The 14,728-nt window shown below is 35.0% G+C and overlaps 2 protein-coding genes across 2 annotated transcripts; one reads left to right on the top strand and one right to left on the bottom strand.

Annotated features, from left to right (window-relative positions):
• Positions 1–684: 684 nt before the first annotated feature.
• LOC108762574 (uncharacterized) lies at positions 685–11,249 on the bottom strand. The gene is made up of 2 exons (XM_018509616.1): positions 11,008–11,249; positions 685–1,223 (listed from the first exon to the last, which is right to left on the bottom strand). The coding sequence occupies exons 1-2, from the start codon at positions 11,062–11,064 to the stop codon at positions 891–893; spliced, it is 390 nt and encodes a 129-aa protein (XP_018365118.1). The 5' UTR covers positions 11,065–11,249; the 3' UTR covers positions 685–890.
• Positions 2,234–6,707, top strand: LOC108762568 (extensin). Its single transcript, XM_018509609.1, has 5 exons — positions 2,234–2,705; positions 3,620–4,003; positions 4,313–4,455; positions 5,671–6,500; positions 6,636–6,707. The coding sequence occupies exons 1-5, from the start codon at positions 2,570–2,572 to the stop codon at positions 6,667–6,669; spliced, it is 1,527 nt and encodes a 508-aa protein (XP_018365111.1). The 5' UTR covers positions 2,234–2,569; the 3' UTR covers positions 6,670–6,707.
• Positions 11,250–14,728: the final 3,479 nt, after the last annotated feature.

The raw sequence follows: 14,728 nt of genomic DNA, 5'->3' as shown, positions 1-14,728 counted from the left end.
GCGGTCTAAGGTCTAAGCGATTCGCAGCTCGAGTTAAAAACAACGACAAGGACTCGAGCGGACCCGAATGATGACGGTGAAGAAACGATGGCTTTGAATGCGCGATATACATGTCAACTCCTAGGATTAGACGGGGATTATCTTGGATGTCACTTTGATCGTAAAATGACATATGTCTCTATTCGCGAGCAGTTATCAGCGAGAAATCCTATTAAATTCTTATTAATGTTCCATTTATTTTGTAAATCCTACATATTTAAATTATAAACGGTTGCAACGTATGCATAAATAAATTATAAATTAAAAGCATTCAAGCTTTTTGCTAGTTTAAATATTTTATTTATAAATTATTGTATAGTGTGATTTAAATATAAAGCTAAAATGTGTTAAATAAAAAATATAAAAAGACAATAGAAATTGATGTTAAATGCACAAAACATAAATTTCCGAGAATATATAAATTAAAACTAAATATAATCTTCCTTATATAAAACGTAATCTTTAAACGTAAAAAATTTGAAATGTTTAACTTTAAATTAAAAATTAAATTATTATCCAATTATATATAAGATATAAAATATATAAGATAGATGGTATTTATAACTGTCTGTCTCTAGTAATATTATTCTAATTATACACAAGATGATTAAATTTCCATCAAATCAGATTAAAATTTTATTTCTTTTTCCTCATCTGCAAAAAGTCCCGATATTATGTATGCAAAAAGATATGCAAGATTACGCGTATCCTTAAGTATCGCAGATCTTGCCGACGACACGTCACCCGAGGACACGTTGAAGAACGCAATGGCGAGGTCATCTCAGATGATTCAAGATTACGATGTGAAATTCGAAGGCAGGGAGGAACCGAAAACTCGACAGATTCCGGGATTACGTCGGCGGAGAATCGTTCTCTTCCTTTTCTTTTTCAGCCGCATCGTTCGCATCGACCGGATTCTTCCTTATTGCCGAAACACCGAATCTCTTATCTGAAGGGATAATAAAAAGGACGATGAGCCTTCCCTGGAGGACGATGGAGCCTCCTACATACAGCGCGAGCCGCGCTCTTGCAGCTTCCAACAGAGGACCCACTCGCGAAACACTTTCGAGTAACGAATGCGTAACGAGTCCTCTTGAGAGTGCGTCCACCTTTGCATACCGATGCCCGGGTCCTTCTTCTCCTTTCGTCTCTTCCCGCGGGTGTGGAATTTTTTCTTCATTTTCCTGAACTATAGGACACAGTCTTGATCACACAGGAAGCCCCATAAACGGCTGATGTCATCACGAAATTCGCGAATGTGCATTACGGTTTCTCGATTTGTGAAAATCGATACTCCAGTAGTGAACTATTAAAAAAAAATAATGCTTATGAAACCTAACCTATTTTAATTTATTGCGTATATAATTCTTTTATCATCTTTATTTTATAAAATAAGGAAAGTATAATATTTAAGTCAGATACTCATTTTTCAAAAAATAATAAGTTTTAAAAAAGTATTCGCTGAATCATGCGATCATTTGAAATAATTCTTCTTGAAAACGTATTTATTAATGGAACATTATATAGCAAAGTTCTATAGGAAATCGAATAGGTCAGAAATGCAAAGCAACTCAAGCTTGCGCTTAAAGCTTCCGATCTGTTTTGTCTACATAAAAAAAAATATGTGTAAATTTAATGTAAACAAGATGTAACTATTTCATGGTAAATGTAATCCTGAAATATACGGCGCTCTGAGTAAAATAGATTAATCTGCCACTTAGTCGACAAGAAGAGATCCTAAAATTATCAATAAAACTCTTAATTTTACTTAATATTTCTTTTGTATTTTTTTAAGAACCAGTACCTGAATTAGAGGCTGTTATTAACTTTGTTGAATTCACTAATATGTTCAAAATGAAAGTTTTAAAACTTTGGTCGAGTGTCTTTGGAATGTACTTTTAATAAATTTAATACACGACACGAAAGGGTTAAAGTCCTAAATTCGTCCAGTAACGACACAATATTCAACGCTACAACCCCTTGAAGTTCGGCAAAAAACAGAAAAAGATAATAGCTGGGACAGGACGAATGATCACCATGAACGTGCACACATCCTTCGGGTGCATCCTAAATCTCGTCCAATGGGGAGTCTTCGAAACCTTGAGTAAGAAGCAGAGGAGGGAGATTCTCTTGAGAAAAAGAAGAGGAGGAGGATGAACGCGAATCGGTGCGAAAGCAACGGTCGCGAGCACTTCCTGCGCAACAAGAAGAGGGTCCTACGCGGCGCACCGCCGCGTAATTGAGGTCCTGCAGACCCTACAAGGAACGGCGGTGGGGGCCGCCCTATGTAAGGCTCTGGAAGCGATCAGGTCCAGCCCATCCAGCATCAGGACACCGTACGTCTGGATTCGCGCCACTTCAAGGATTATCGGTGTCGATTGTCAACCAGTTCAGATCATCCGCGAAAATTGTTTCGACGAGATAGTCTCTAAGAAGAGCGATCTCCGCTCTAGTAAAGGACGTTTATCCCTGTCATCGGTGAAGAAGAGAAAAACAAAGAGAAGAGAACTGAAAGTTCATCAGGGAGAAGATGAGAGTGAGCGTGATATTGGTTTTTGTGGTCCTTGCCCTGGGATTCGTCGGTGCGGCTAGAAGAAGAGACAGACTTAGGACGACAACGACGGCGTCGCTCGATAGACAGTTCGCCTTCGCTGGACAAACTGAAGGTCAGTGTCAGCGGCTTCAGGGTTGCAATTCAAGAGTTTTGCGAAAGGTTCTTTTATGGAATTGATAACAATTACAGAACTTTACAGAAATAAACTAACAATGACACATACACGCCATATATGTAAATTCACTTATTGTTAGATTACAGAAACCAAAAAATATAAAAATATTTAAAGGGTGCTCTAATTCTTCAATCTTTAAATCGTTTTTTTATATATTCTATTTAATGTGTTATATTACCTATATTTTTTGTTTCAATGACATATTTAATTAGAAAGCTTCTTATAATTTTTATAGAGATTACGTAAATTATATTTATAAATAAATTACACATTACCAATTATCTTCTAACACATTAATAATAATTATATAGATATAAATGATCTGTTTTCTTAGTTCTATCAAATTTAAAATCACTATTGCTTTTATAAATTAATGCGTAAAATAATATTTTCATTATTATTTATTATTTATCAAATTAATCGCTTTGTCATTTTTCTACTATTTTTTAACCCTTTATTTGCAATCTGAGTCTTTTTTGACACAAGCGAAAATTCACTCTTAAATTTCTTCAAAATAAACGAAGGTGGAGTCTGATTTTCCTTACTAAAATAATTAAAAAATCTATTTGATGATATAATAGAAATCTTAAACTTTTTTACGTTTTTCTTGAAAATCTAGAACAATAAAAAAACTTGGATTAGATAAAACAAAAAAGACCTAGATTGTAGAGACAGAAGAAATAAGAATATGATTACAGTCGGAGGGTTAAACAAAACTGTGACTACTATTATTAGTTATATTCATCATTAATTCTTAACCGTAATCGCACATGAGCTGATATAATATTAAGCCATCGTTATCTTCGACGATGACATTCTTATGGATTAGAACAATAGCCATTGAATTGCAGAACTAGAAAACCTATGGAATAACTTCGACAGCCACAAACTGAATGTTCGTGCGGGGATCTGGAAAAATGACACGGAAAATAGAATCATTCTTAGTGCCAGACAGTATCCAGGACTTCCGCACAATCCGGATGACACGAATGAGCTTCCGAATCCCATTTCACCACCGGTGGAACCGGCACCACCACCGTACCAACCTCCGCTGGGTTGCCTAGGACCGAGAGGTCAGTACCCAAGTCCGAAAAGCTGCGCCAACTATCTGAATTGCTGGGATGATGTGGTGATCGAACAAACCTGTCCGGCTGGGCTACTCTTCAATGACATCGCCGGTTACTGCGACTTCGCGTTCAACGTCAATTGCGGTGATCGACAGCCCGCTACGCCGAGTGAGTGTGATCGATAATTACGCGGCGCGAATCGCTCGCTCACAGTTTTCGATAGTAATAGCAATGACTAATTCGACTGTTCTCTCGCATAAATTTCGTTAAACAAAACTTAAAATAGATTTGTTTGAGAAAACCGGTAAAAAAAGTAAAAAAGCGAAAAAAGAATATCGATATCACATTTAAATTATTATCGTTGTAGTGATAAATGATCAATGGTTTAAAAAATAAGAAATTTATCTCTTTAGATTTTTCATGATCCGAAAAATACGGACAAGGAGAGTAAAGAAATAATTATATATGACTTGGCAGAGCCACCATTGCCGGCGGGATCGAATCTGTGCCCGGATCCGAACGGCCGTTACAGAAGCTCGACTAACTGTTCAGAATTCTACGTGTGTGTCGCAGGCAAACCTGTCAAATTCTATTGTCCTCTCGGTCTGGTCTACAGTGACGTAAGGATTCATTTTAAAAGAACGCGGCGGAAACGCTCGCCGATTTTAAAATACAGAGTGACGCAGTAATATGCTTAAAATAGATCTCGCATAATCTTGCTTTCTATATCTACTTCTTACTTCATTATTTCTAAATTTTAATTTTGATATATTTTGTATACTCTTTGCCGTTCAAAAGATCAAAAACACTTGTGATTTTTCGTATTCCATAAAAAATTAAATATTTCGATGAAAAAAAATTATACAGAAGTTTACAATAATGCATTTTAAAGAGAAAAGATGGAGACCTTTTTTTAAGTTTGTGTTTCAGTTTAATCTCTGTAATATTTTGTTCCGAAATTGTATAAAATTGAAAATTTGTATTTTTTCCATATTTTACTTTTTTTCAATGTTTTAGTTTGGAGCGCGCTGTAATTTGATAAAAAAGTATCGGATAAAATTTAAAATAAGTCAAAGTATAGGCTTTATAAGCTTGAAAATATTCACGAAATTAACACACCATATTTTCAATTTTGTTTATAGATCCCGTTAGTGCTATCGGGTTCTACTAATATATGTCAGTTGAAAATAAAATTTCAATAATTACCAATTTTACTACACTTTAAATACAGGGTGATAAAAAAAACCATTCAGCATTTATATGGTAGATAGTACACACCATACTGTGAGTAAAAAAAGCTTCATGAACATAGGTCAAAAACTCAACCATTTCTAAAATATAAATAATTTTGTATGTTAGTATCATAACTGACTTATTGGCTTCTACGTATTGTATGCGACATGAAAATTTACTTCAGTGTTTACAAACTGCAGTCTGAATGTTCCGATTCAATTTTCATATACACTATTATAATAAAAAATTTCACCAGCAATTAGTAAGTTGATATCAATCAATCACTGTGTTTGAATGGACATTATGAAATATCATCTCATTGTATCTGTAATTCTCCCAAATATCAATGCTATTTATCTCAACTTCTCTCTTTTCACGCCGTATGCAACACGCAGAAAAGACAATAAGTTAATTATGATATTAATATATAAAAAATTATTTATATCTCAAAAATGATTCAGTTTTCAATCTACGTTCATTAAGGCTTTTTTACTCAGTATAGTGCGTACTATCTACCATATAAATGCTGAATAATTTTTTAACACCCTGTACACTAATGTCTCTACATATACAATAGTATCAGTTAGAATTTTCTATTTCAGATACTGAATGTTTGTGACTATCTATACAACGTGGACTGCAAAGGTACAGCCACACCGAAACCATTGAAGCCTACACAACCGCCAACTCAATCCCCGCAGCAGTCTTCTACCTATGCTCCTACTAAGCCGCCCACTGCTACTCCTAAGCCACCTCCTCAGCCGACTTATCCACCTCAACCACCAACTTACCAGCCACAACCACCGACTTATCAGCCTCAACCACCAACTTACCAGCCTCAACCGCCAACTTACCAACCGCAACCACCGACTTATCAACCTCAACCACCATCTTACCAGCCTCAACCACCAACTTATCAGCCTCAACCACCAACTTATCAGCCTCAACCACCGACCTATTCTCCGCAACCTCCGACTTATGCGCCACAACCATCAACATATTCTCCTAAACCACCAAGTTATCAGCCTTATCCACCACCGCCTCCGTATTCCGGGAATCCTTGGCTGAATCAAGCCAAGTCTGATTCTTGGCATCCGCGAAATCTAGCGAAACTTAACGAAACTCTACTAGAGAGCGACAAAGAGATACAGAAACAAGAAATATCAACTGATGATCCAACACTAAGTGATCAGCCCGTACATGACGTGATAGAAACTTCCAGTTTGACAAATCCGTGGACCCTGCTCCAAGCAAACCTACCATCAGAACTAAAGATAACTCCATGTCATGATGGCGATATATACAAACTTAATGACTTTTGTACTAAGGTAATAGTTTGTAGGCGCAACCAACCTGAAGTAATAGAATGTCTACCGGGACACTCGTATGATAAACCATCGGACTCTTGTATGCCTTTCAACCTTGCAATATGGTAAGGTTCTTTTTTTTCCTTCGTTTCTTTAATACATATTTGAATTTATTTAAAAAAGTAGATACTATACTACATAAATTAAATTAATACGAGTATCTCATTAATTTGGATTAATATATTTTTTTTCTATTTCAGTGAGCTCTCCAGTACACCTCCCACTTTGCACTAGGAACTCGCATCGAAGATAAAAAACACATTAAAGAAACATGTTTATTAAATCACCATGTTAATTATTTCTCATTTCCATTATACACGGTAGTATTTAATTAAGACTTCAAACAATAGCTAAAGGATTACTAGTAAGCAAATTTGAAAACAATTCCTCAAGAATAATAATGAAAGGGCTTAAAATGAAATGAATAAGCAAGTAGATAATGATGTTTAGTATCCTACTCTGCAAGTTTTGCATTCATTCCCTTAATGTACCATTTTATGAAGAAAGCAGAAGTTTTCGAATTTGTAAATCAATGTAAATGAAACCTCTATCTCTTCCCAACATACTTTTTATATTTTAATTCCAATTTCTCTTATATATAGTTCGCAATTAAACATATAAGTAAATAAAAAAATCATTTCTAAACCTGAGAAGCTAATTTTAATAGAAAACTGAATTTTAGTAATCATTAATGAAGAAATTAAAAAAAAAAAAAGAAATTATTTTTATAAGAAATTTCTATCGACGGTAAACACAGTTCGCACAAGATTCACACAACTTAAATGCTTTATATTGAAGTCACCAGATTGCAGCACGCGTTCTCCACGTTCTCCAAAGGGCAAGGAGAGCGGAGCCGGGAAAAGTGGCGAACGGGAAGGAGGTCGGAGGGATGCGTTAACGATCAGAGAAGAGATTATTTCGCTCTGAGGAATTGGAGCGTGATTGATTTACGGAGAAATGTGTCGTCACGAAATACATCGCATACATTTGATCCTGCGGCGGCGTTAAAATGGCCGACGAGCTCCCATTGCTCGATATACAGGCACATAATTGGAACACAACTCGTTTTTATACATTTCTAGAGAGCGTGCATAACACACGCCTTCTTCTCCAATTGCCGCAGACGATCCTTTCATTTCTCTAAGCGATCTTTTACGCCGTTTAACTATAAATTTATCAGATCGTAACACACCATAATTCACGCCAGATGACTCGTTCTAATTTTCACAGCTTTGCAAAACAAACTATAATAATCTCAGCGTTATTTCGTGTTATTTCGATTATTGATATACATTACTGACGATAAAATAATAATTAAAAAAAAATCTGACCTGAACTTAAAAAAGTCAATATATTCAATTTAAATTATATTATATAAGCCCGTATTTATTATATACAGGTATTGAAATTTCCAAAACGTCGGCATTGAAATCGCCATTTTTAATACAAATATTTAATATAGATTCCTAAACTTACGAATCTTTTAATCTTTAATGTGAGAAATCTTTAACACGAGTTTTAGAAATTTAAATGTTGAATGTCTCTATAATGAATTTGTAACATTGAAAAATTCAATGTTAAAGACTTTAATGCGCGGAAAAGCACAAGTTCGAAGTAATGCAATAAGAATAAATGAAATGTATCCATACATGAAACTATTCTTATATCAATATCACATGTTAATAATGCTGATTGCATAATACTCATATTATTCCGATATTTAATAACATTTAATAATGTCATATTACATAATTATACTGTAATTTAATTATCAATACTATGATCGGCAAACTTCAAGGAGACATTTTTTATTAAGCAATGAATTTCTCCCTTTCGCTTTTCTCGTTTCCGGCGACGCATTGTCGAGAGAATTCAAAGAAAGGGATCAACCGCAATGACCTTTTTAAAGCCTTTTTTCGCAATCGTAATCTCGCGTTTGATCGCACATGCTAAAAAAGGATAGCAGAAAATTTATTATCAAGGGAAGGAACCAAAGATGGAATTCAAATTAAAAAGCAAAAAAATTTGTCGGATATCCTAAAATATTTTTCAAAAGTTCGTGCACGTATCACGTGTACATATAATGGGTACATATAAAAATATATAATTGAGGCAGGTACTGGTTACAATTATATAAACAAATAACCATATAATCACGCAACGATGTTGTATAACGCCACGAAGTTATTATAACGATCATGTAACAGTCACAAAACTGTACAATAATGTAAATATGTAAATAATAACCGCGAGATTTTTGTCGCCAACGTTTCTATACTTTGTGAAGTATCTTGGAGGCTGATAGGTACAAAGAGATAGCAAGGAAAGTTTTATAATTTTATTATTCAATAAAAAACGATATTCTCCTTCCCTCTAATGAAAAAAGTATTTCGATCAAATCGGATGCTTTGATCAAACAAAAGTCGTGAAATCATTTAGAAACGGACGATCGAGTATCGAAAGTAACGGCTGGGGAGATGCCTCTTATATTATACATTTCACTCGGACTCGGTGGCGCAAAACTTGATAATTATGTAATAATACGCGACGTTACGTCGGATATAAAACGGCAAAAGGTCCCAGTGAAATGTGAAAACCATGACGGAGTATGAACTCACTGAATATGTAAACGCTGAGAATGCGATTAAATTATGCTTGGTTATATATTGCTCGAAAACAAAAATCTTTTATCGTATGACAGAAAAATCGCTATCTCTAGTTAGAATAGCAAAAGTAACGGAAGTTAATGTTTTAAAGAAATAAAGATGGAGTATAAAAATAGCTGTATTTTTATCTCTTTTATTATTACTATAATTCGAATTAATATATATTATATTAAATATCATTATTATTTTTATAAACAGTTCAAGGATTATTTCTTAAAAAAATTTCTTTGGATGGTGGAAAATAAATTAAAAAATAAAATAGAATATCCCATCGTCACTTGGATTTGTTAATAAATCGATTCTAACTGATACAATGTTATCCAGTTATTAAATGCAAGAAGGTATCGAAAAATTAAATTTATCTATACACGACAATAATGTCAAAGAGATATCTCTGTCAAAGAGACTTTCTTGTTTTCTGCTGTTTATTGCTTTTCTGCTGACACACACGACTAGCGAACTTTTGTGAGAAAATGCTCGATATCAAGCCTAATCGATGTAATGTTAAGTAAAATATAATTGCTTAAAAATGTACTTAAAATATATACGATATACTGTACATTTTTATCTTCGACATTTGAAGGCTTTACCTATTCAATCGGCATACGATCGAGAATGAAACAAAAGTAGAACAAACAAAATCAGAATTGAATGGTGAACGTTCACGGAGACATACGAATTGATTGCGATAACCATTCGCAGCAGGAGGATAAGAGGTAAGAAGGATAATCACGTAATTCGTATTACGGAAGGCTCACCGGGGTCGAGAAAGGCAGATATTTGCAAGTTGGCCGCACGACTACGGCGGCCTCGACCTTTCCGGAAAAGCTTGGAAATTGCAGTCAACGAGGCCTACGATTAGGCACGCGTGAAAGATCAACGATACATGTTCGCCACTCGAATCTCTTGCACGTGTCATGCAACGCGTATCGATTTCGAACAATTGCCAGATATCACAGATAGCTTAGTTTCTTTTTTTTATACGACGTGAGAATGTGCACGTAAATTTAGAGAATAATAAACATAAAAAAAAGTGTTGAATACATTCTTCTTAATCAAAAACGGAGATGACACTCTTCTTGTGGACTGCACTGCACTGGACTGCAGTGCACTGCACTAGACTGCACTCGACTGCAATGCATTGAAGAAAATACTTGGCGTGCTCGGGTCGCATTAACACGTAATATTTTTTAAGACCAATATGTTTTCACAGAAATTATTTGTGAATTATTAATGGACAAAACGTTTTATATGAATGTGTCACACGGACGACTGAAAAAATTTGAATACTGAAATGGTCCCTTTTTGGAAAACGATATCCAGATCTCGGTATCAGCTGCACCAATTTTATTCGGTCGCAATCGAAAGATACCGCTGACATTATGTAATAAAAGTGTTTTTAGATTTTTGATTGCAGCTTTAGTTTCTGAATAATTTTAATCTAAATTGTTAATGTCAAAACTCCAGATAAAGCTAGTTGTAGTGTCGCGAATTTGGTAACGGCATGAGTATATACGCAATGACGTCAAGCGGTCCGTTTTATATTTTTATACACTTGGCAGAGAAAAATTTTATTAAAATGTCTAAAAATTTAGTTAAATACAGATCGGAAAATAATTTGTAGAACGCTTAAATGTTGCAAAAAGTTTTAACATTTTAGCGACTAGGTTAAGCATCCTACATAATTATTTTAATCCTCCATAATTATTTTAATCGTTCATACAAAATTAGTTTTAAATCTGTGTGTATCTTGCTAAATTTTTAAATACTTCAAAACCGATCTTTCTGTATAGTAACTGATACCTCTAAAATTAGCGCCTCAGGAGGGCGGGTTGATGGATCCGCAAGAAAATCAACGTGCATCGTTACGAAATTTCTGTCGCGAGAGGAATCGCCTTTCTCTTACCTTAATGACTCCCAAAGGACAACGTCCTTTCGGCGACCGAGCTATAAGACGACGCATCGTTAAATGTTAACATGGCACGCGATCTTTTCGTACAGCGAGATAAACACAGTTAACTTTATAAAGGATGCTCTTCTTTTGAAATATTACCTATTAAGCACACCGTTCTACAAACAATTTCAGCGAAAGGTCTCGTTGACCTTTCCGCTTGAATTTTTCGAGTTCATATCAATAGTCGCGAGCTACGAATCGAGAGCTGAGCTCGTTCCGCAGACGAGGAATTTATTCTATTTATACATCATGATCGGAGCAATAAATAGTATATTATGCAAGTTCCCGTTAAGCAGGTAATACACGAGTCGACGAAAAATCTTATTACATCGCGATATATCGAGTATAACGTAATAAGACTTGCTATACATCCGTCAGATATTCGCGCATGAAATGTAGTTGACAAAAAATTTTATTACGTCATCACGCCACATGCAAATAAGATCTGCTGTTTTTCAAAAAACACTAAAATGTTCACGTCTGAATATAAGTACTAACGGAATAATAAGAAGTTGTCATGTACAAGTAACGCCCATAGCTTGTCGTGTCTATATGAAGGATATAAGAAATTAAAAACCGCAGTTTCAAGTAAGTCTATAAATTAATAAGTATATATATACATCGTATAAATGCAAGGCTGATTATAATTCTAATAATTATGATAAATTTTTTCACCGCCTTAATTTACAGTCAATATTTTTTGTAATTGAATTTTTCCATTACATACTAAATATGAAAAAACAGTTCCTCTTGAAAAAAATTTGACCTGTCCAAAATCTCTTCTGCCTGATTTGTGTGAAATATCGCTTCGAGAAAAAGGAAAGCAAGAAGAATGTGATTAGCATCTTTTAAAAAATAAACTCGTATAAAATTGGACCCCAAACTTTTGACAAAATTAACTTTTTATAGCTCATTTGATTACTCATTTGAACCTATCTACCTGAGTCGAACATCCTCAAAACTTTAATCGTCAATAACTTTTTAACTAAAAGTGTACAGTCGAAAAGTTGACTTATTTCGGAATGTGCAAACGAAAATTCAAAATGTGCATATATGTGCAAACAACAAGCAATTGAATGAGTTATAGAAAGTTAATTTTTTTAAAAGTGTTGGGGAATCAACTTCACACGGATGAAGAATAATGTGACGGAGCGATTCACTTGCCGTTTCGAATGTTACTATTCGCATGACAGTAACAATTGGTGATCGCGTATACCCGCGAAAAATAAACAAAAATAAACAGCTTGTCGCCATCGCGTGCTGCAAAATACATCGAATACATAACACGCGTTCCAAATCAATTGTTATATACCAGTCTGTCGTTACCTGTGCTACTCGATACGGCGATCCGGAGGAGGCACGAGACATTCCCGCGGCCTACGTTTCGCCATTGCGTTCCGCGAGTTTTTTTCGCGCTGGCAGGGAAGGTCCTCTAGGTGTGACTCGAATTCTTTGACCTGTCTCTTTCCGTCTTTGTCTCTCATTGTTACTTTCCCCGCAGGTCGACCGCGGCCAAGAGATGGAGAATGCCTATTATTCTTATTGGATAATACACTTGGGTGTACATCCTCATAAATATGATACGTGATCTACGAGTTTCACTGTACGAAAGAACAAAGTCCAAAAGGTGACGAATGCGCTCTCATAAAAGGTGTGATTCAAGACGAAGTTGTTGAATGCACGTGTTAAATCACATTCTAAATTGATATTGTGACTTAATATCAATTCCATAAGAATTATAATAATACATAATATTCTTACTATCACACACACACATTTTCATATATAAATAAATTTCAAGAAAACTACCCGTTAGATTCAAATATTGTAATAATTAAGCAGATGTTAATTCTTCGAAGTTATTTATATTATCCATTATCAATTCGTAGAATTATCTTCATCTGGAAAAATTTTTATTGTCTTAAAGAAGAAAGTCATATATTCAAATAATTACACAGAAAGAACGGTTTTGCTGAAGTATGTAAAAATTTAGATAAATACAGATCTAAAAATAATTTTGTTTGGATCATCAAAATAATTATGTAGGACACTTAAACTGGTTGTTACAACGTTAAAACTTTTTACATTTATTGTTATCGATGTTATGAATGTTCTATATAATATTTTTTGAAGGTCCAACAATATTATTTTTTTTAGCTAAAGAGCTTAAGATCTGTATTTAGCTAAATTTTTCGATTTTTCAACAAAAACCAATCTTTCCGTATAGTCTTATTAATATTATTTAATATGCATTATTTTTAAATAATTATTTTCAATAAAATAGAATACTAATCAAACGAAGATCAATATTTTGCAAAATACGAATAGCTTTAACAAAAATGTAATAGTTTTGAAACCTAAATCAGATAACGCTTTATATTAATCGATCGAAACATAAGTATAATTAGATTAATTAAAAATTCTGTGTATTTTTAATTAAAAAAAATTCTTTTTCAAAAATCAAAGATTTCTGAATTGAAAGATCATGATGGACCTCTACCTCCCGGCGGTTCTCCAACCTACTTAGCTCGAACAAATACAACTGGGTCACCTTGCTGGAGATTTTGCAACTCCGATAGGCAGATAAATGTCCAGAGGAGCGAAACAGTGGGCAAAACGCAGCTTGAAAATTGGGGGGGGGGGGGGAGAGAGGGCTGGGTCTTTGTGCAGCGATGGGTGCAAACCTCTTCTCAGACTTCTCGGAACACATTAGCCGTCCTCGACGTGGATAATTTTAGACTCGTGAAAGGACGATACCGCGAAATATCGTCATGGCCAGGAAGAAAACTATGCCTTCCGCTGATGTGACGTCATTAGAAGAAATAATCGGCAAACTCAATCTCAGTCTTCATATTAAATTTCTTGAAAACTCTTAAAAATTTCGTAAAATTATACCTTTAAAAAATATAAAAAAAATATGAGTAAGCATATTTGTAAGCGATAATGACACATAAAATGCAGTCAAACAACTATGCGAGAATGTTATTGGTTCATTAATAATACGAGTCAATTAAACTTGATTAAATTACGAGCATTATAGTCACAGAGTGGAAAGAAACATTTGATAATTCCAAAACACAGATCTTTATATTTTTCAAAATACTTGCATGCACGTGTTGCAATATTGTATTCATAATTGAATATTCAATTCTCAGCTCGATTTTAGCAATGTAAAACGAGATTCGTAAGGTCTTTACCGCATCAATGTCTCGCCCTAAATTTGAGGGCCAGCTTTCGGATCGATCAAGGCTGCGGTTATAACCTCGACTAAATGATGTCGATCATCCTAATGCATTTCAGTTGCCAGAAGGTGAATTACGTAATGGCATGTAATACCCTCGCCGCGCCCAACGTGTCTCCCTCTCTACCTCTTTTTCGTTCTCTTTCTCTCCGTATCGACGAATGCATGCGTGCGTGCATATATTCGAAGTAAGGTTAAACTCCGATGACATTTTGGACGACTTTCACCGTGCAGGACCGGCTACAGTACAGCTGCTTTCTTCGTCTTTTCGTCGTCGTCGCGTCGTATCGGCGCGGCTTAGTACAGGGCGCGGCCCACGATCGCAAGTCCGACCGAAAATGGTACTTACTACTTACATGCAGCATCCGCATCTGTAGGATCGGTCCGCGGAATTCTCGTTGTACGACCGTGACCCAAATTCCGCGATAAAAA

Source organism: Trachymyrmex cornetzi, unplaced genomic scaffold (genome assembly GCF_001594075.2).
Source record: "Trachymyrmex cornetzi isolate Tcor2-1 unplaced genomic scaffold, Tcor1.1 scaffold309, whole genome shotgun sequence".
Lineage (NCBI taxonomy): Eukaryota > Metazoa > Arthropoda > Insecta > Hymenoptera > Formicidae > Trachymyrmex > Trachymyrmex cornetzi.
This window is presented reverse-complemented; position numbering and strand designations above follow the sequence as displayed.